This window comes from Glycine soja, chromosome 11, assembly GCF_004193775.1.
Source record: "Glycine soja cultivar W05 chromosome 11, ASM419377v2, whole genome shotgun sequence".
Lineage (NCBI taxonomy): Eukaryota > Viridiplantae > Streptophyta > Magnoliopsida > Fabales > Fabaceae > Glycine > Glycine soja.
The window spans coordinates 1,577,074-1,600,078 of record NC_041012.1 but is presented as its reverse complement, the minus strand read 5'-3'; the positions used below and the strand labels follow the sequence as shown (position 1 = coordinate 1,600,078).

The following is a 23,005-nucleotide window of genomic DNA, read 5'->3' as shown; positions in this document are numbered from 1 at the left end:
CGTACAGAATTGTTTACTTAATATAATCCTTTGTTTTTTTTTTTAAAACTAAAAGCTAATTGAGATAGTTTCCCCACTTTTGAATTGGAATGCTCCTAATTGGTTCGCTTCCGTTTGCCACTGAGCTAGTGGCAAATAAAATTCGTTTTGTGAGGGTTGGAGATATTTGTAGTTTGTTATGAAAAGAAAAGAATATATATTGAAAAACGACAATAACGTTTGGTTGCACAATTTTGGTTGGATGCTAAGAAGAACAAGAATTACAAAAAACAAAATAAAAAATATCAAAGATAATTTTGGTGGTTGTGGTCCCTAATTCACCACCCCATGAAGACAACATCTCGTGCCGATAAGAATTGGTTGCTTTATGATATGTCAACTTTCGCTATTGGTTTATCTGTGCCCCTTTCTTTTTGGCCAAACTAAGAGATACCGCTCAATTAATGAATTTAGTATTAGAGGTGCTAGGTTATTCAGACTATCCTATCAGCCCCTATATGTTCTCTAAGGAATGCAACTAGTGCGTTAAAGGATTTAAGAACAGAATCGCACCCACGTACCAGAGACAGATACGTAATGGTATTCGTTTCTTGGTATGACAATATAATGGTGGATGATTTGGGCAACATAAGATCACCTAAGTTATAAAATTGTTGCAAAAGAAAATAATTGTAGCACATATAGTAATGGTATTCGTTTAAACCTTTATTACTATTTGCTATGCATAATAATTATTTAGTTAAATTTTTAATTTAATTTGATTGTATTAAAACTATTTTTTTTTATTTATCATTTACATATATCACGTCTGATAATTTGGTTAACTGTTATAATAAAGAACTTAAAATATATAAAAATTAAGGATATTTTTAATTAGTTGAAATCTATAAAATTTTATATTAATTAAATGTATATACTTATATTTGATATATATATATATATATATATATATATATATATATATATATATATATATATATATATATATATATTATTTTGTTGGTTCGGGAGTATTTCCAGTTACGTATTTTCCTATGATGAATCCATACCAACAGAGACGAAGTAGAAGAAACAAACTAGAAAAAGCAAGACGCGGTTTCTTTCTTCTGGTGTTTGTATATACACACGGAAAGAAGTCATCATGGTTGACTCCAAGAAGTTAAAATAAAAGGCAAATATACAATATACTCCAGTGAAACAAACTAGCTAGCTAGCTAGGTATTAATTATATATATTATGTAAGTAAAAAAAATTAAAAAATAGGAATATATTGACATAATATTAAGTGTTAACAAAAAAATAATTATAGAAATAAATCACAGATAAGAGGATAATATTTTCAATATATAGAAGAAAGTTATATATATATATATATATAATCTCTTTTTTTAGGCATAAAAGAAGAGAACGATAATAATTTCTCTTAGTAATATATAGAAATAAGACATTATACGAATTTTCTCTCTAAGAAATTGGGAGGAAGGTGACGGAGAAACTTGTATTTATATAAGAAAATTACACGTAATTCATTGCTGATTAGTGCAATATAGCAAAATAAGAATTTTCTAAGCGTGTGGAGAGTGGACTAAGGGCCTTATATAGGGCCATTGTTGACCTCCTCCCACAGGTCTAGGAGAATGGAAGTGAAGATGAATTGTTCCGATCCACTGTGCAGTTAATTCGTGTGATAATGAACAAATACGGATAGAATTAAAAATTGAGGACTGAAGACCTAAGTAAAACCTAGGCCCTAGAAGATCGTAGTCTTCCATACGTTGATGTTAATTTTACAACAATATATCATATGACATATAAGGTCTTCGCCTTCTGGCTTCAACTTCCCAACCAACTTGCCAATTTTGTCTCTTCAAATATATAACCCCATTAATTCCACCGTAAAACAATTTCCGCATGTTGCGTACGAGATTTCCTTTTGTGTTTGTGTGTGTGTACGTAGGTATAGATGCTTTGCTAGTCGGGTATTAATAAGATCATTATAAATAGAACATATTTCTTACACATATAAAAAACAAAAAAGATTTCTTGCAAGCGTAGATGTAGATTGGATTATTTGCATTGATCATTCATATCCTTTTAAATTGTTGTGTATGGCCACTTGACTCTGTTGGCTTCTTGGAGGTGCTTAGACATGATCATTCTTAACCAACGCAGAAGGTTCGTTAAAATTCAATTAATAGGTACCCAAAAGAAAGAAAAAAAAATGATTTTCTTTTCCTACATGGAATCAAACCTTGAGAGGAGGACTGTGATAAAGTGATAAGAGTTTTTGGATGATTTTCCATCGTTAATTACCTGACAATTAATTGCAAATTGGATTCCTGGTTTAAATGTTCATAAACTAAGGTTCACAAAACACTTTTTGAAAAATTGTTTTTATTTCTTTATTTTCTATTTTGATTTTAACTCATTGAAAAATAAATATTTTTCACTTTTATTTTAGAATTTAATTATAATATATTGATAGTATGAATATGTTTTCATTATCATTTTATTATAGTTACCATGTATAATATTTTTTTTTAATTATTATAATTATTACTTCAAAATATATAGCTAAAATCATTTGTAATTGTTTAACAAGTAGAAATTTTTTCATAGGCACGAATATTAAGCTACCTCTATCTATATTACCATTTCTTTTTGGGCCCAAAGGTTGATGATTTTATAGACGAAAGCCATTTTGTACTTCTGATGAGGCCATAAGCATTTTAATACTGATATTGGGCTGGACATATTCGTATTACAAGGTCCTCCAATATGCACACTCCTTTCTTTTTTATCCCCCCGCCCCCCTCGTGAAATTTTCTGGATACTTCCCTTCCCCTCCCACCCTTGATAGTAAATTCTGATATTTGTACTTCTGATGTGTTTGTAATAGCAATTTAGTAAACCAAAGAACAGCAATTAGTGATTTATGCTTGCGGTATCTTGAGTGGCAGATATGATTTTTTTCGTTTTTTTTGTTGTTGTTGTTTTGTGCTCTTAATTCTAAGGATTATCTCCATCAATTAAAAAGAAAATACAAATTGAACTTCTGAGCTATATATTCATCTGCAACATAGTTGTTAAGTTGAAATACAAATTCGTAACCAATAATATAGCAACACTTATTATGTATTACAACATGCACGTTCTTTCCACAACCATCCAATAGGATACTCGGGAAGAATGACAAAAATTTCAAGTTAACGTCCAACAAATGAAGAAATAAGGTCCAAGAATATATGCAAAGAACCTAAAACATATAGGGTAATATTAATAAACACTTGTCACAATTAAGCAGGTTCACTGAACTCACCATCTCTACATACAGCCACTTCTATCTTCAAGATTCCTGTCTTGTTCGACTTCATCACTCTGCAACAGTTTCTCCTTGGGGCCTGCAGCCAAACATATCAACAAAAGGCCGAAACACATACATTATTAATTTCTCGTCAATAGGTGGTGCTACAATTAGTTTTCTTAAGTTGTAATATTAAGGATTAATTAAGATTTTAATGACTTACTCTATCCCATAGATGCGGGTCCTGCTTCTTGTGCACCTCTATTTTGTCAAGAGCAGAAGGATCAGCCATATTCCATCGACATTCTGGAGGAGGAATAGGATCTCTTTCATATTCAGTCACTGTTTGTTGCAAAGTGGAATTGAGTTTTGCCTTGGAAAAGTAAAAGACGAAAGGTTTCTGACACGGGTTTCTGCTAAACGGGCGTGTGTTGAAGGCATATGCAGTGTAATCTGCTCTTCTATACCAATTGAGGAATGTTCTTGAAGGCATTTCCATCTCCCGCTGTGTAAATATGCCGCGAAATATCTGAACAGCAAAACCCCATGACACTGAAATGGTCCATCTCCTATTTCTGTCATGGCAAATGGATTGTTGAATGAGAGATGCTGAGTCAAGCTTCATCGGAATGGTTAGCCGTTTAATGGCTTCTACTCTGGTGGCATTCGGGAAGATAGGCTCAACCACATCAAGGTGGTGCAGTGACACCAATGGAGTCACTGGATGAGCTGCAAGAAGCCCAAACAAGTTCCCATACACATCATACTGTAAAAAAAAAAAAAAAAAAAAAAAAAAAAAAAAAAAAAAACAAATACAACAAACCAAAGGCTGTTAGTGTAAAAACTTGCAAAATAGTAGCAAACAAGACTACATTGATTTTGCAAAACCAAAGTTTGAGGAATATTATTAACCGTGAGATAAAATATTGATTGTGCAAAACTCAGAAAGAAATACCATGACTGGAACTAATGCTTTGTTCACCAAATAAATCAGAAAGAAATGACTATGTATAATTACTAAAAATATATGTAACAGTTTTTTTTTTATATTTTGGATATTCTATAGTACTTCTAATACATATATATTTTTTACTTCTATTTCCTAGGTTTTCCTTTTAGAATGATAATTAATCCAGATGATCAAGCCTAGTTTTGCAATGTCTCCGTTAGCTACCTCTTTAAGAAACAACACCTAATTACGGGCAAAAAACTAACAAAAGTCTACATCATTTTTGGACCTGGCAACTACCCAAAACCTAATTTGTTTAAAGCCAAAATAACAGGTACATAATTAAACTGGAACTCAACGTTGATTTTTTTTTTATTATTATTCAGGGACTCAACATAGAATGGTAACATAAGAGTCAAATTTTAGAAACCTATGTGAATGTGAAAAGAACATTGAAGAGGCAGTTGTTCACCACCCACTATCCCAAAATGGAGCGTGTTTTGTTTGTAAGAGATTTTCTGTTAAATGCAAATTAAATACCACTATCAATCAAGTTCGGTAGCAACTGATGTGCTGTATAGTTTAATACGTTAATAATTAAAGCATTTAACAAATAAATAAAACCTATTCTTTTTTCCCCTCCTTAACTATGTTTTTTTAGTAATGTTATATAAGATGATTGTTAGGAGAATACCATAGAAGGATTTAAAATTATTCTAGATAAATATCTCTTCATCATAAAAATAAGTAGTTAAGCTTGTTCCGTTTATTATTTTTCATATATGTTAAATGCAAATCTGATTGATTAATTGAAAAGTTTTACTAGTTTTAAAAAATAATCAATGCTTCATTATATAAAATATATTGGTTGAAATATAAAACAAAGTTACCAATAAATTAAATATTATAATATTAAGTTATTTTGATATATATATATATATATATATATATATATATATATATATATAAGTATATAATTAGAGGGGAATCAACTTAATTGAAGAATAACTCTTTTTATAGTTACTCTTTTTTTTTTTTAATTATGATATTGGTATAAAATAATCTATGTTGAAAGTGGTTAATCTTTGTTGGAGACCTCAAGAGCATATAAGATAAGTATTTTACTTTAGAGATAATTTATTTTATATCTAATAATTAATCAAGATTTAAATTTGGACTATTTGATTAAGAGACACAAAGAATTAACTCTTGTATCAACCATTGTTAATTTTTATAATTATTTTTCATCATGAACATTCATTTTCTTAAAATCTAATGATTACAAATTAACTGTTATATTTCAAAAAAATAAATGAAGAATAAAAAATATTTTTAAAAAAGTTACTTTTTTATAAATTGATGCCTCTTATAATAAATATATATATATATATATATATATATATATATATATATATATATATATATATATATATATAATTAATCACTTTGAATTGGTCTCTTCTCCCCATCACACTCTCTTCTTACTTAGTAAAGGTGACATCATCCTATTCAACTTGGACCACATGTTGATTTTTATGTATTACTTAGTTCTTGAATTCAATTTTGTGTGAAAGACATTTTCAAAATTGGTAATAATATAAATTTTCTTTAGAAAATTATCTTAAATCGCAGTAATATGTGTATCTAGACATTGATTTGGGTAATAAATTAGTGTGGTACACAAAGGAGAAAGAAGAACTTAATAGAAGCCACCGACACGGTTCATTCGTCACTCATGTCCAGGGGACAAGTTACGGAAAAGCTGGCAATTGCCAACAACAGTAAGAATGGAAAGTTCTACTGTTCTATTCCAATGCAGAAAAGGAAACCCAGTTGGTTTGTCCTTTCTGAGCTCCAACTCACTCACCCCACTCGCACACCAAAAGACATTAGCCACATTAACACAAGACACTACGAATTAGAGAAGCATGGTGACGATAATCAATTAATTACTAGTAATAGGATAGTGTTAATAGGAGGAGACCTGGTGAAAACCGATTTCCTTAGTGAGTGGAACACCGAGTTCAGCCATACAAGCTTGCATTCGATCATCGGAGCCATAGAGAGCAGGATACCTCTGAATACAGCGGTCCTGCATTTTGCTCAGAGCTTTGGCCAACGGGTAGCTTATGGCGAAGCCGCCTCCACCATAGGCCATGCCGTAGGAGAAGAATATGTTCTGCAAGTGACTCTCCGACAAGCTCCCAATGTAGTACATGTAGTTGTGGTCGTACTTGTTTAAAATCCTCAGCAGATTGTCCGTCACGAAAACGGTGTCGTCGTCGCCCATGACGAACCACCGCACGTCCTTGTGCCCCATACGCAGCGTCTCCGTCACGATGCGGGAGATTCGAATCGCGGAGCGGTGCCCCAGCTTGTTGGTGTATACGAAATTCGAGGTGTCGGTGGACACCTTCGTTGGTGGCAACCCTTCCTTTGGGTTCGTCTTCACGCGATCGTCCAGCCACACCACTCCCCTCATCTTGTCCTTCTTGTACCAAGTCTTTATGTAGTTCTTTCTGTGCTCCCATAGCTTCGATGACGCCGCGATTCCGAACACCAGGTGGCGGAGCTCCGTTTTCTGGCGCCCCGGCCGTTTCCCCTTTCCGGTGCGGGAAGTTTGGGATGAAGACGGCCACTCCGTTACGTTTGAGGAAGGGAAGAGGTGGTTGATGATGAAAGGAGCGTGGCTGCACGTGCTTGATGATGTGGACGTGGAAACCAGCTTTAGAGTGTAAGCCATGTAGGTGAGGGAAACCAAGAACATGAGCGACACCATAAGCTTCTGTGAGGCCGAGGAACGTGCCTGTGCGGGACTCAGACATCGACCCTGATCCCACGTTAATTTATCCGAATCTTTCATTCCTCCTCTCCTGCTGATATAGAATTCACATGCAAAGGTGCCAGCTTGCACACTCTTCTGAACCAATGAGGGCTGGCACTTAAACTAGAGATGTGTGTGTGCAAGTGGGGAGAGTGATAATATCGGAGTTAGAGAAACGTCTAAATTTCTACTTTGATAAGGTTCCTACTTCCTATACATGCCACCATTACCATATATATGGCACTGAACAATTTCCACCTCTCTTTGTTTTTTACTCTTCAGGGGGGTAAGTGGTTAACTACTTTCTATCGCAACAAACAAACTACTCTGTCATCTAAAACTGGCAATAGCTAGTTCCGTTTGGCTTTTTCTGTTAATGACCAAATGCAATACACAACAAAATTATAATACCAATTCTTATTGTTAGCTTTTATTAATATGTACAAGAATATCTCAATTAATTTTATTTATATAAATATTAAACTTTCGTAAGAAAAAAATCTACGATTCTTTAAGTGACTAGTGTTTAATAACATGACACTTAACAATAGTGACCGTGCTTAGCCTTAATTTCTTGTCTGAAACTTTTACTTCAGATGACACTTCTTCTTTTTTCTTAGGAAATGCTACTTTTCTTAATAAAACGACAATTTCAGAATTTCTTAACCCACAAAGGAAATCAACACCTTTTAAGGAAATATTAAATGAAAACAATAAAGTCAATTCTATGACTTGTCCAATACCTACTCGTGCACATACAAAACAATTTACTTACCAGTAACCATGTAGTTATTGCTAAATAACATCGCGTTCATGATCTATCCGTCTCACCAATTTGACCAGATCTAAAGAGACTTTTAATAGTTCTATCAAAGTAAGAGAATTTTAATAGATTCCAGTTTTTAGACTTTGTACCATCCGGCCATCTTTCGGTCCAGCCCAAAAAGCTCCACCCAAAGACCAATCCGGTCGACTCAATCCTGAGCGTAAATAATATGTGTTATTATTAATATATTAATCTTATATTTCATGTATTAAGGGATTTAAACTAATCATATTTATATTTCAACTTTATTAAATCTCTAGGAATGCTAGATATAAAGATATGATCAAATTTTATCATAATTAAAGAACTCCTGTATAATTCACGTTATACTAGATAGCAAGTAAAATACACTTTTATGCTCTTGAGTGAGTAACAGCATCTAACCCGAATAGAGAAATCCTATTCAAGAATACACTCAATGCATTTTGAGGATGAATTTAAATTATATTTCGTGTTGTCTCAATTTTAATGTTATAATTCTCTTATAAAAAGTTAGTAATAATCTGAATAATTATGTAATAATACTTGTTGACTAAATAAATAATTTTTTAAGCAGTAATTTCTTATTTTTGCTCATGGTATATATGTATCTTGAGTGGGAGAGTCGCTGTGAAGCACGCATCTAAAATCTAAGGATTATCTCCAACAATGAAAACAAATTATAAATTGATGAACTTTTCAATTATTTCATGTGCAGCATAATTGAATTAAACTTGAGTACAAATTCGTAACAAATATTAACAACAACTATTATGACTTAATTACAATATGTATGTTCTTTCCTCAATCACCCAATTTTAGGGCGTGTGGGAAGAATGGCAAAATTTGAAGTTAACGCCCAATGAATGAAGAAATAATTATGCTCCAAAAATGTAGACAAAGAATCTAATAGGTTAATATTAATAATAAGCACATTCCACAATCATGGTTCTCTCTTCTCACAATCTCTTGGTAGAAAGGAGAAAAACATAATGAATGAATAAAAATAGGTAGAAAAAAACAAAATAAAAAGTGAAAATAGCTGGTAGAAAATAATATTGCAATAAATTTCATTAATTTTAAAACTATTTAAACAATCCAAACCTTCTCTACCAAAAAAACCAAATCATTTTCATTTCTACTCCTTCTTCCTATTTCTTTTGTATCAAACAAAATATATATATATATATATATATATATATATATATATATATATATATATATGCATGATTCCTGTCTTATCCAAATTTATCTCTACATGTACCCAAACATATTGCGTGTTTCTGTAGCGACTGTCCTTAATGACTTAGAAATTGACATCAAAATAACTCAAACTATCTGAGCTCAGTAAGCTGGAAGAAAAGACAAGTATGATAATTCGGCTAAATTTTCAAATATCAGAACCCATTTATTTGAGTTTTTCATCCATGAAATCTTGAAAAAACCTTTTAGTTTTTTTTACTAAGCTTATTTCATATACGAGTCTTTTTTTTTATTAATCTCTACTTTTATTTTTTGTCATTCCAACTAGTTTCTTTAGCTTCTACGTGAGTTTTTTTTTTATAAAAAAAGTGCAAAAGAAGAAAACACACACCAATAAAAAACAAAAACAAAAGAACTACATCCATTCATTACTTTCAAAAGTAAGCAATAAACTGCAATACTTGAAAATCAATTTTTCAATATTTCTTTATGATATATTTTTTTCAAAAAAAATAATATCTTAATTTAAAAGATGATAAGTTATTAAAAATAAATTTATATTTAAAAATTTATATATATATATATATATATATAACTTAATAACTAAATATATATTTTTATATCATTTTTCATTTATGGATAAATTTATCGTTTAATATCATCAGACACTTTTCAATTCAATCAATAAGTTTTCAATTTTGCAACTCTTAGTTTCTAACTAGTATATGAGTTTTTCATTGTCTTATGAGTTAGTTTTGTAAAATACTTTTTTGATGTAACGTTAATAAAATTAATTTTGAATGAAATTGATTTGGATTGAAAATAAATAAATAAAGAAAGTGATTACTTATGTTTAATTTTTAAAAAAAAATTATTCTAAAGGTAAAAAAAAGGTCACAATCGGTAGCATTTTATTGGTCCCCTAGTCGTCATTCTTTGTGCGGAGAAAAGAAAATCTGCCATAGCAAATGTTTGTTTTGATTGGAAGATGCATGGAGCCTGGAGGGCAAGGAAACGGAACTCGTGACTTATGAATTTAAACTTTGTGTTGTCCGGACACCCTCTGAACGTCACGTGTGAGTATAAGGAATGAAGCATAAAAGAATCTCCTTGGAAAAGCTAGCTAGCTTCCACTGGTTGTGGTCGTACTTTTTAATTAAAATACTAAGGTGTCAACGGAAACCTCTGCAGAGAGTCTTATGTACCAAATCATTATGTAATTCTTCTCTTTCGTGTGTTCCCACCTGCAGCTTCGACGCCGCCGCAATTCCCAACAGTACACCACGTCACCGAGCTCCGTTTGAGGAGGAAAAGGGGTGCTTCATGCTTAATTCCATACATAAAGCTTAATTAGATAACATACAGTTTAATTTAATAAACATGTGTATTCATGCCTATAAATTGCAAGTAGCTAGAATTCCTGAGTCAAAATTTATACAGAATTCGTTTAATTAATGATCTTTTGTTTTTCTGACTGCCTACTACCTTTAAGTACTTTAGACAATTGGAATGCTCATGGGGGATCGATCCCCTGAGAGACTCTTTTAATTGGGGCTTCCAATTGTCACTGATCTAGTGGCAAATAAAATTCGCTTTGTGAGGGTTGGAGACATGTGTAGTTTGTTATGAAAGAAAATAATACATTGCAAAACGACAACATTTGACTCTACGATTTAAGTTGGATGTCAAGAAGAACAAGAATTATTAAAAAAAAAAAAAAATCAAATCAAATCAAAGATAATTTGGTGGTTGTGGTCCGTAATTCACACTCATCAAGATTTCATGACAACATCTCTTTCTTTTTGGCCAATACAACAGAAACCTCTCAATTCATAAATTTAGTATTAGTGGTGCTAGGTTATTCAAACGATCCTATCACCCTTATCTGTTCTCTTATGAATGCAACTCGTGTGTTAAAAATGAAGAACAGAAACGCAAGCACCCATCAGAGAACCAGAGATCGATGGATAAGTATTTACGTCCGTACATTTCTTTTTTGGTATTGTAATAATGGTGAAGGGTTTAGTAACAGAACAAAAAATGCTATGTACTGGATGTATATATACCCCGGTTTGTAACTAAATGATAAGTATAAAATGAAGTACACTCATTTTCTTTTATTTTATATTAATATGTAGGTTCGGGCCGGATGAATTTATATAAGCTAAGTATTTTCCTGTTACGTAATTATCTATATGCATGAATCCATACCAACAGAGACGAAGTGGAAGAAACAAACCAGTGAAAGAAAGAGTACAAGGCGCGGCCTTTTTCCTCGGGTGTATGTGTGTGGGACTGTCTGTGGGTATATATATTTACACATGGAGAAGCATCTTTTTGGTCCCCAAGTCATCATTTATTGTATGGAGAAGATTTTGCCCTTATTATTCTGCCACCAAATGTTAGATACTGGATTCTTGTTTTTTTGTAAGATAGAGGCCAAATAAACGAAAAACGTGAATTTTAGTTTTAAATTTTCTGTTGTCTAGACACTCTGTGAACATCACGTGTGATCATAAAGAATGAAAGACGACGTACGGATTCTGACAACTGACAATGACATTATAGAATCTCCTTTAGCTGCATGTATGGAGTTTGGTATGGTGACTGATCCATTTTGGTAAATTGATTCCAAAGAGTTCTTACTTTCTTATGTATAATTTTTCGCATTTCTTAACTTTTTTTTTTTTTATCTCTACATTTTTCATTTGACATCACATTTATCACTCCTCTCTCGGCAAAATCACCATTGTAGGTCACTTTTACAAAAAATTTACCATAATGAGTCTGTTCCATTCTTATTTACCTTGGGGTGTTGTTCTGGTGGTTGAAGGCGCTTACCTAAGGGGCGCTTACCGGAGGAACGCAACACGTGGCGTTCGTTGCAGGTGGTGGCAGGCGGTGGTGACAGGGGCTGGTCGCGCCCTGCAACCAGGCGCGTACGGTCGCGCCCTGCATGCAGGCGCTAAGGGTCGCGCCCTGCATGCAGGTGCGTTGACTCGTGCCCTGCCCGAGGCGCCTCGGTTCGTGCCCTGGCCTCAAGCGCGTCGAGGCGCCTTAAATGGTCCCCCCACCCCCCCAAACCCCACCACCACCCAAGCAGTCCCCTTCTTCCCCTGAAGTTCCCCCCCTCTCCAACAGGTTTTGTTTTTTTTTTTGTTTATTTAAATTATATAAATTTTTATATTATATATATATATATATATATTTGCAGCAAGGCTTCTCCCCCTGTTTACAGGTTTCCCTTCTCCTGTTTGATTGGTTAGTTTTTATTTTGTATTTTTAATTTATTTAATGTATATAAATTGTTATATTTTAATTTTTTTTTTTGCAAATAGGCAGTTTATATTTTTTAGTAGATTTATTTGTAGAGGTAATTATTATTAGTTTGATAGTGTGTTACATTTTTAGTGGTTTGTTATATATTTTTTTATAGGTAGATAAAGCAGTTTAAATTGATATATATTTTTAGTGCTTTGTTTTTTGATTTTATAATAATAAAAAATTGTTAATTATTGTTGAAGATAATTATAGATAATAATATTGTTATTTAAATACTATATAAATTGTTATATTTTAATATATATATATATATATATATATATATATATATATATATATATATATATATATATATATATATATATATATATATATATATATTTTGCATATAGGCAATTTATATTTTTTAGTGAATTTATTTGTAGAGATAATTATTATTAGTTTGATAGTGTGTTATATTTTTAATGCTTTGTTATATATATTTTTTTATGATAGATAGGCAGTTTAAATTGATATATATTATTATTTTTGTTAATATTTAATTATATTAGTTATAATTGATGTTATTTGCAATTGTATGTTGGGTTGATAATTTTAATTTGTAGAATATAATTTTAATTAAAATTAATAATAAATATTACTATAATATTGCTATTGAGCGTATTTAAAAAAGAAAGGCATATTGAGTTTGATACAATATATCAATAGTTTAAAATTAAAATTAAAATTAAACTCTAAATTATAATTAATAACTTTTAAAATAAAAATTTAAAATTAAGAAAAAAAATTGCTGAAATTGCTGCTATATATATATATATATATATATGTGTGTGTGTGTGTGTGTGTGTCATTATAATTCATTTACTTAAATTATGTGTTCATTTCTAAAATTTAAATTATGTATTTTTTTAAAATATTGTTTGCGTACGTATTTAAAATGTATTTAAATATACTGTAATTTATTATTAATTATTTATGATATGTGTGATTATAAATTTTTTTTCTTGTTATACAGGAGTTTTAATATGGCAAGTTTGTCATCATCTAATCATTATGACGTGGCATCTGGACCATTAGAGGATGATTTACTGTGGATGCAAAAAAGCCATATATCACAACATATTTGGAATGGTGCTAATCGAAGGACGTTAAAAATTCGACGAGCTACACCACTGTATAATCATAGAGAAGCACTACCCGAGTAAATTATTCCTTTATTACAAGTTTCGGGTTTGTACCCGATAATGAAATTGGCGCAATTGAAGATAAATGGAGCATTAGTTAATGCTTTTATTGAAAGGTGGAGACCAGAAACACATACATTTCATTTGAAGTGTGGCGAGGCAACTATCACACTTCAAGATGTTTCTGTGCTACTTGGTATTTCTGTGGATGGAAGACCTTTAACCGGCAATACAAATATTGATTGGTTTGAGTTGTGCCATGAATTATTGGGTGTCATGCCTGACGATGATGCAGTTGACGGGAACTCACTTTTATTGAGTTGGCTGACTTCTCAATTTGCAAATATTAATGATTTCATAGGCAACCAACAAGGGCTTGAAAGATTTGCTCGAGCTTGGATCTTAAGATTCATATGAGGCGTGATGTTTGTTGACAAAAGCAGCAAAAGGGTGCCAATGAGATATTTGCAATTTTTGAGAGACCTTAGAGAGTGCAGCACTTATGCATGGGGAGCTGCTCTTCTGGGGAACCTTTATAGAGAGATGTGCATCGCAACAGACTATCATGCTAAATCAATAGGCGGTTTCACTCTCTTGATTCAGTTATGGGCATGGGAACGATGCCCAACGTTAGCCCCGTCAGTTATTCCTCCACAACAACAAAACGCGCCACTTGCTTACATGTATACTTTCCTTTAATATTTTGAATTGATAATTAATAAATATGGTTGCTTAATGTTAATCATTATTATACGTAACATCTTATTTTGTTATTTGGTTTTTTGTGAAGATGGTTGGGAGGTGAATTGCATCACATAGGCAATGACAATTTACTTGAGTTTCGTCGTAAATTAGATGTCATGAAACGCGACGAGGTAATAATTTTGACATTTGTTTATTAAATGATGTTGTAATTGTTACTTAATTTATTAAATTTAACTTTTATATGCAGTTTGTTTGGGTCCCTTATGCTGGACATGTGGAAATGAATTTGAGTCAAGTTTATTTTATTGGGTCTGTATTATGGACATGTATCGTACCACTTATTTGTTTTCAAAAAGTGGAATGGCACCAGCCGGATAGAGTCATGCGACAGTTTGGAATGCAACAACCTATTCCGGGCCCAGTAATGCAACCCGAAAACATACATGACTTGACCTTAAAGGGAAAAGAAGGAAGAAATTGGATGCGACTAATGCAACCCGCGCTTAATGAATGGAATAGTCGCTATGAAAAGAGAGTAGAACAAACGCCGCCACAAACAGGGACCCTTAGTCTGAACTCTGAATATATGAGGTGGTACAGGCGTAAGACAAAAGTTTATGTCGACCCAAAACATGCAAGAAGAGGACTATTGGTATAAATTGTTCATTATAATTTAGAAAATAATGTTGCGTTGAAGATTATTTTAATAACTATTCCTTTATTTTTTTATGCAGGGTGAAATCGCGGAAACACTACATTTTATGGTGTCGCCTGTTGGGAGAAGGGTTTGTACTTTTGACGATTTACTGCCATGTATCGAGAAGATCACTCTTATATCTGAAGAAGAGGATAGGATACTTGAGGCACATCAAGATGCTCCCCCTTCTCAGCCACAATTTGAACATCAGCAGTTTAATATACTACAGCGAAGTGTGGAGACTCGAGGCTTAGGGCGACGTCGGCAAACTGTGGATGCAGCACCGTACAGTTTGCCTCCGATGCCAGAACGAGAACATGGAATGTATTACACACCGCCGGTATTCACCCAAGAACCATCGCAGATGGCGCCGATGTATTCATACCCACATGATTTCCAACCAGGGTACAGTATGACAGACATATTTGGATCCTCTCCTCCTTCAGGGGGGACTCCTTCATTCACCCAAAATAATGAACTACCGACCCCAAATGCCTCACTTGGTGATCCGTGAAATGTACCTGGAAATATACCCGACATGAATGACTTATTGGGAATAGGTGGTTGATGATGAAAGGCGCGTGGTTGCACGTGCTTGATGATGTGGACGTGGAGACCAGTTTGAGAGTGTAAACCATGTAGGTGAGGGAAACCAAGAACATGAGCCACACCATAAGCTTATGTGAGGCTGAGGATCCACCATGATCCCAAGTTAATATAATATGAAATCTTTAATCTTATTCTCACACAACTTCTTCCTCACCACATGCGTCGAAGCTGGAAAAGTGTACTTAGATAAGTAAGTCAACCTTCTCAACAGATGAGGTAGAAGCAGAGCACCAATAATATACTTATATACAAAACAGTATTTATTTTACCTTTTATCTAGAGAAACATTACAGGGACTAACATATAATTACGAGAATTTTCACCACCTACAATATTGTTAATGAAACTGTATGTTGTGTTTGCTAATTTGTGCACCCTATTATGATTCGCAGACAAAGAAAATAAAGTCTTGACTCTTGAGAGTTGAGACTCACGTAAATGTGTCTCAGATTTAGGCATCAGTGCCTCTTTCTTCCTAGTTCCTACCCTCAAAAAGTTTAACATGGGCCTATTTTTTCCTAGTGTGGGCCTGAGTGGAAGATGGAGTAACCGGGCTCACCCATGTCCATAGACCCAAATAAATTAAAAGGCTCTACAATACCATGCACGAACCAATATCCATATTCCTTAGAATTCAGTTTTCTTGTTCTTTTTTTTTTCTTATCCGGATGGTCACACCACATTTTTTTAATTTTTTTTAATAGTTTGCAAATTACCAACATTTTTTCTTTTTACACGCAGCAGTGCATTGATCCTTCTAGATAATTAACCTTGACGGTGCGCTCTTCCGATTTTATTTTAGGCCCGGTTATATCCATTTTAGATCTATGGTTCAAACCAACTTATCACAATATATTAAATTCATTTTGTAATTTCTCTTGAGACAGTTGTTCATCTAGAGGTGTGCAGAAATCAGTTAAGTAAAAAAATCAAATCAAATTGAACTGTTTTAATCGCTTCAATTTTATATTTAAATAATTAAACTTAGAAAGTGATTCAAAATTGAATTAGTTTTAAAAAAATTGATTCTAAACTAAACTAATTTTTAATTAGTCGAACTAGTTTCAAACTGGTTTTTAAACTAATTTTTGAACTATTTTTCTGAATTTGTTTTATAAATTAGTATACTTTTTTTTAACTAGTTAGAGAAAAAGTGAATTGAATTTAGGTTTGATTACAATTTGATCCAAATCAATTTTTTTCACACCCCTAATCTAGACTTGCTTGGAGGTTTTTTTTTTTTTTACCGGAACAATGGTATAATATTAACTAATGAATAATTAGATTATGCACACACATATATATATATATAGCGACGAAATGGACAAAATTTCCTTTGGCACTTTACATAACATCCAAAACTTGAGGTAGCTAACTAAGAAGAAAACAATAAATAATAATAATAAAAAAAAGTAGGAGGAGCGCTAAGTAAAAGGGAATACGAATTACATAGGAACATGAACAGCTAGATGGAGTAGTTCAATAAGAAATAATCCTGGTTGAAGCGACTAGCTAGTTTTTCCTTGGAGAATTCAAGCCCGACGAAGAGGCTCTGGAAATGACAGATATGATAGAATGAAAAGCATTGGCTGCTATCTTGGACTTTATCTGCCCTCGTTTTGGAAGTGGCTTTTGGCTTCTAAACCTGTTCCTGTTGGCAAATTCTGCAGCTGAAACACGACCCATTCTTTCAAACAAACTGATATATATCTTTTGAATTAATGTAGGTAGCAAGTGTTTTTCTCAACACCCGGGATAATTATGAGGAATGTATGGTACGTATGAGTTTATATAGAACCCTGGAAAATTTATTATATTTAGGTGGTGAGACCCGTGGGCGAGTGATTGGAAAAGAGGGTGAAGCAGCTCTGTCTCGCTGGTGGGAGTTAGGGAGCATGCCAGCTAATCTGTGTTACCCTACAAGATTCCTTTCATCTCAACGCATGACAATAGTTTTGATTTTCAGTGAACCAAAAATAAATCATCAGAGATGGAGTATTGTTGTTTTCAGCCTTCACCAGTATGAGCGATGAACACGTGCGGTATCTGCTGCACCAGTACGAATGATTTTTGTCGCGGATACGTTTGTTAACATTTCATACACCAATGGCTATTGGGTGGCATTCAGGGAGCATGTTGCATTTTTTAGTCGCTGTCCTCATTTTCAGTGTAAATTAGAAAGCTATTATTATTAAATATTAATTAGAGTCTGCAGGTCAAGCAAATATTATTATACGCTCATATATCTTAATTCCTCACTGTTTCTGTTTGATATGTGTTGAATTAGTCTTTTTTGTCGTGGTTGACCCAGTTCTATATATAATAATAATGTGGAAGATTCAGGTCTGCCTCCTGCTTGGTTAGACACAAGGACATGGACGGATAGAATTTGCCTATATATGTTCTACTCCATTAATTGCTTTAGAACATTTGGACGTGACTTCTCATAATGCACTTGCTCCCAAGACAATGAATATGGAAGTAAATAAATAATTATATGACTGACTGCTATGTTTTTGACAAATATACAGCAACCAGACAGAAATTCAACAATCAGTTTCTATTTAAATTTTAAAAATAAAAATTATGTTTTCGAAAATAAGGAATTGTTTGGGTGATCAAAATGAATAAGGTAGAGCAATAAACTAAAAAACATCTTATTTAGATAAATAAAAAATAGAGAAATCATTAATATTTTTACTTATTTAGGCAAACAAAAAAGAATAAAAAGAAATGTAAATATTTTTTGTTGTCCTTATAATTTTTTTTATCAAATTGTTGTTCCATACTGGAAATAAGGCTCTTTAACTGAAATTATTTATAATAGTTCTTATTAATAATAAATACGATTATAATTTCAGCCAGTACAAGAAAAACCCGAAGAAGGTTATGTTTGTTTGAAATTATCAAATACATTTTTTATAAGAAAATACAAATGAAGTTTATTGTGCATAAGTAACGATATATAATAAATGATTGTCCAACACTGTGAAGTTGATTGCATATAGGAATTCGAAATAGGCTAAATTGCTTGGCGCATTGCCTAAAGCCTTTCAGTGGTAATGTTACTCTGTTTTGGTATAACGGCAATGTAACTTTGCTCTAGGTTGGTTTTTTTTTTAGTGGTTTACTCTGGGTTGTTGTGTGTTTTAGTTTTCACAATTGTAGAAATCTTACGCATGGATGGTTAGTGGTGTGGACTTCAGTCAACACTTAGCATGTTAGACTAAGTCCAATTAATGTTTTGAGTCGAGGCAATGAGCTATGCATATTAAGTAGCAGCAATGTTGAGAGAAAAGGATGAGAAGTTTGCAAATCAAAATACACCAGGTAAAATAATAGTTGAATAATTCCAAACCCGACTAAGAGATGAGATAAGAATATTCTTGGATCTCATGCGAAGCCAGAAACAGCAAAACAAATGGAGTAGCTAAGCAAACTAGGGACTGATTCTTTGGTTAAAGCTAGACAAGTTATTTGCTCTTCTGCGCAAGTAAGTCATATAGGCAGAATATATTAGTGTCAGCGAGTTGCCATTGCTAGTGAATGGATGCTGTAGTCAAATTACCAACCTGATCGAGCTTCATGCCATTGGCTGGGAATAAACTCCAACATCACAAAGAGGCTCACTCATTGCATGGACCGGAATGTGGCATTCAAAGTCAAACATATATACGGGGGAGATGATTTAACTGCTGTAGCTAGCTGCCCCTTGGGTCATATTTCTTTCCTAGATTCATCAATGTTCTCCTTATTGTTCGGTGTTTCTTAATTAAGAAACAAATTATCAAGGCCTTGGTTACAATTGGTATGGCAGATTGGAACGAGAAACAGATCCCATTCACCAGAGGTTGCACCCTCATCAAGTTACCAAAATTAGGAAAGAACCTGGTCATCTGGTACGTAGCAAAACGATTAAATTCCCAACAGTCTGATTTGTGTTAAACATATGCTCACAATAAAAGTATATTCAAGAACGCTGAGGTATTAATTGAATCACCTATCAAACCAGGAAGCATAGTTTTGGTAAAACTCCGAAAACGCTAAGTATTTTGATTTTTATGATAATGAAAGCATCTTGATTTTTTTTCCCCTTCCTTTATGCACAATCATCAATATCTGATAATCCTATGGTACTCTTCTTTTCGTTTGGATATGTTCAATTGGCGTTTTCTCTTGAGAAATCGAGACCCTATTGAAAAACGTGACTTCAATATTTGACGACTTTCCAAAAGTAACCGAGTGTCAGTCGTAATTCCTATAATTTACATTTCCTTCTAACAATCTCAAAATTACCGTTAACATATACTAACATGTACAGTGCGTGCTCTTGTAGGGTTCTTAAGAAGTCCTAATGTAATACTAACAAGGATATTGAGAGTTTACAATATATTTGTTGCGCCTTGGCTTCATCCACCCCTAGAAGGCTACATAAAGCTATGGGGCTTCTTTCTTCAAGTAAGGATCAGACTATTTCATCACATCACTTGCCATCTTCATCAGAGCCACGGTTCCACCATGTTTCTAACAACGAGAGAGCAAAGCAACGGTCCTATAAGAGGTGGAAGCCTGCTATATACGACTATTGGGTCAATCATCTCTTTAGTAGCTAGCCCTGTTTCGTCAGCTTCATTCTTCTCTTGTTTCTTAGGTGTTAAAGTCGCCAATAAACCTGTTTCAAGTATTCATTTCATTAATAATTTTTCTTACATTTACAAGTCTCCCCACTCTAAGAGAAAACGAAAAATTAAAAAATAGATGAAGTCCAAGAATAAAAAATCAACTTAACGTATTCAATACAATATAAAAATTAAAGGCATTAGACACTACCCGTGAATGTGAATATGCGATCCATCAATCGAGTATATTTGCCAGAACCTGCATTTTGCAGGCAGCAATGCAAGTGCAAAAGGTCCACGCATGTATTCTATAGCTACCATGGCGTCCCTGCAATGATTGAAGAAAACATGCTTTAGATTTATGAAAAATTCCATGGTAAGAATAAAAAAAAATCAGAACAACTAAAACATAGGAAAAATTCAGCCAGAGGTTTTTGTAAACGGCAATAGACACATCTACATATTGATTTTTGCAACAAGTATGATCACATAACAAATTGATTTTAACAGCATAATCCAATACATATCAGGATAAAGTGTACTGGAGTAACTATTTTTGATAAAGCATGTATAGTATAATATCATTTCGAAAGAGAAAATTCAGCAATCGATAATAGCACTGATTTAGTCTCTAAAGAAGAGAAATGAAAATCATTTTATTGATATTAACTATCAAATAAAATTCTTGCATGCCACAAGCAATCCCTGGACTATGATGTACTAAATTAATTATTATATAAATTATTTATTAGAGTTATCAATTTTATTTATTAGAGTAAGCAAATTAATTATTATATAAATTATATTTTTTAATGTCCACTAAGATTGGCCTCATGGTTGAGTTGGGATAGTTGCATGAACATTTAGGTTTGTTTTTTTATTGCCGCATTGTATACCAATTTTTTCGGCATAAAAACAACAAATTTTTGTTGTGTAATCAAATCCAATAGAAACTAGTTTATGTAAAAAGTATTTTAATAATAAAAAAATAGCATGGAGTGCAGAGGTCAAACAGAGGGTGTCAATGGCTTACGCCTATGGCATATTATATATGGGCTTTGTAAACAGCTGTATATTTGTGTTGGTAGTTTGGGCTGAAAACATCATCAGTGGTATGCTTAGTCCTACGCTTTGGAATAAAAGTATGCCCAAATCTCAACAATTTGCAACGTGGGTATTTTTCGGGCCATCAATACATTATGTAGTGATTGCACCCTCTTTTTTATTTTTATATTTGCTAAGAGGGACTAAAAATGAACAAAAATTTGTTCCTGGCAGAGACTAATATTGATGAATAAAAATAAATGATATTTATAAAGATTAATTTAACGAAATTTTTTTAAAACACTGACATAACCAAGATTCACTTTTCTAAATAATTATTTTAGTAATTAAAGTAAAAAAAAAACTAATATATTGATATATACAAATTTAGATATCATATTGAATGAGATTAACTTGAAGTTGAGTTTTGGGTGGCTTAACTTGCGAAGGATTCCAGGGGCCTAGAAGATCCCCGCCAACCGAACTCTGTCTATGGAGCTTTGTAGCGTCTTTTATCTTGTCACCTTTTTCATCAACGGGTCCATATTCAAGTGCAACAACAAGCTATCAATGCCATTATTTCACTCTTTATGTCTTCTACTTTACAGCCACCCATTATTTCTTCGATTTTATCTATTTATTTAGGATTGATTTACTTAAGCTTTCAAATAATAATTTTAAGAATATATATATATATATATATATATATATATATATATATATATATATATATATATATATATATATATATATATAAAGGATTATGCAGAAGTCAAAATCATCTCTATTTAGTTATAACTATACAAATACTTATTTATATTAACCCTCTCTTTGGTTGGTGAGAAATTAGAAAGGGAAAGAGGATGAAAATAATAGGGTTTGTTATGTGAGTGAAAAGTGAATATAAACTTTTTGAAAACGATGATATTTATAGTATTATTTCTCCCTTGTTTTTTTCTATTTCTTTTCAACTAAAATATTTTTAATTTTACTTTATCTTTCATCTATTTTAATTCACTTCTTTTTTATTTTATTTCTATTTCCTACATGCAACCAAATAAATCATAAAATATATTCTTCGTCTAATTAATATTTGTAGAAAATAATGAGCGCATGTAAAATAGTATTTATCTCTTAACATGATTTATTTCATAATTAATGATTAATTATGATTTGAATTCTAAAAGATTTAATTAAAAGACACAAGTAGTTATTATTTGTTTTAATCGTTATTAATAAAAACATATAATTATGTCTCAACTAATGATGTAAAAGACCATGTACGACAGTGCCCAAAAATATTATTATGGTTTTGTTGTACTTTTTGAATCGACGAACAACTTTCGTACGATAATTTCCCAAAATGGAGCTATTGGTGTTGCATACTTGCATCTTGCATTGCATGATCATCAACTTCTTTTAGAAATTATACATATTTTAGAAACCTCCCCATTGCATTGCAAGATCTCAGCAACTACATTGATTATTTATTTATTTCATATAAGTACATATTTATTCACTATATAAAAATCGCTCTTTTAAAATTGGTGTACGTAAAAAAATCAGTGTCACCTTTGCACAGAAAAAATAAAAATTAGTTCTTACACGAGATTCACCATTTTCTTATAGAAAAATCAAGAAATCGTGTGTAAAACATTTGTATTATTTTACCCTTTCTCTCTAAACATGAAATTATCATAGTAACTTTAAAGTTATTGTTTATATGAATTATTTAAATTTAAAAAAATATTATTTTAACATTTTTTATCATTGGAACAAA

The 23,005-nt window shown here is 32.4% G+C and overlaps 2 protein-coding genes across 2 annotated transcripts; one reads left to right on the top strand and one right to left on the bottom strand.

Annotated features, from left to right (window-relative positions):
• Window positions 1-3,041: 3,041 nt before the first annotated feature.
• LOC114374649 lies at window positions 3,042-7,263 on the bottom strand. Its single transcript, XM_028332315.1, has 3 exons — window positions 6,238-7,263; window positions 3,528-4,070; window positions 3,042-3,401 (listed from the first exon to the last, which is right to left on the bottom strand). The coding sequence occupies exons 1-3, from the start codon at window positions 7,114-7,116 to the stop codon at window positions 3,297-3,299; spliced, it is 1,527 nt and encodes a 508-aa protein (XP_028188116.1). The 5' UTR covers window positions 7,117-7,263; the 3' UTR covers window positions 3,042-3,296.
• A 7,531-nt stretch (window positions 7,264-14,794) lies between these two features.
• Window positions 14,795-15,467, top strand: LOC114376436. Its single transcript, XM_028334553.1, has 2 exons — window positions 14,795-14,908; window positions 14,991-15,467. The coding sequence occupies exons 1-2, from the start codon at window positions 14,843-14,845 to the stop codon at window positions 15,465-15,467; spliced, it is 543 nt and encodes a 180-aa protein (XP_028190354.1). The 5' UTR covers window positions 14,795-14,842.
• The last annotated feature ends 7,538 nt before the right edge of the window (window positions 15,468-23,005 follow it).

What these genes read in the sequence shown, in the direction of transcription:
- LOC114374649 (XM_028332315.1), bottom strand. Translation starts at nt 7,116, where the DNA reads ATGAAAGATTCGGATAAATTAACGTGGGATCAGGGTCGATGTCTGAGT. An exon ending in AGGAAATCGGTTTTCACCAG is followed by an intron (nt 4,071 to 6,237) that starts GTCTCCTCCTAT and finishes TTTTTTTTACAG; the next exon opens with TATGATGTGTATGGGAACTT. An exon ending in ACCCGCATCTATGGGATAGA is followed by an intron (nt 3,402 to 3,527) that starts GTAAGTCATTAA and finishes GTTTGGCTGCAG; the next exon opens with GCCCCAAGGAGAAACTGTTG.
- LOC114376436 (XM_028334553.1), top strand. Translation starts at nt 14,843, where the DNA reads ATGAGGTGGTACAGGCGTAAGACAAAAGTTTATGTCGACCCAAAACAT. An exon ending in ATGCAAGAAGAGGACTATTG is followed by an intron (nt 14,909 to 14,990) that starts GTATAAATTGTT and finishes TTTTTTATGCAG; the next exon opens with GGTGAAATCGCGGAAACACT.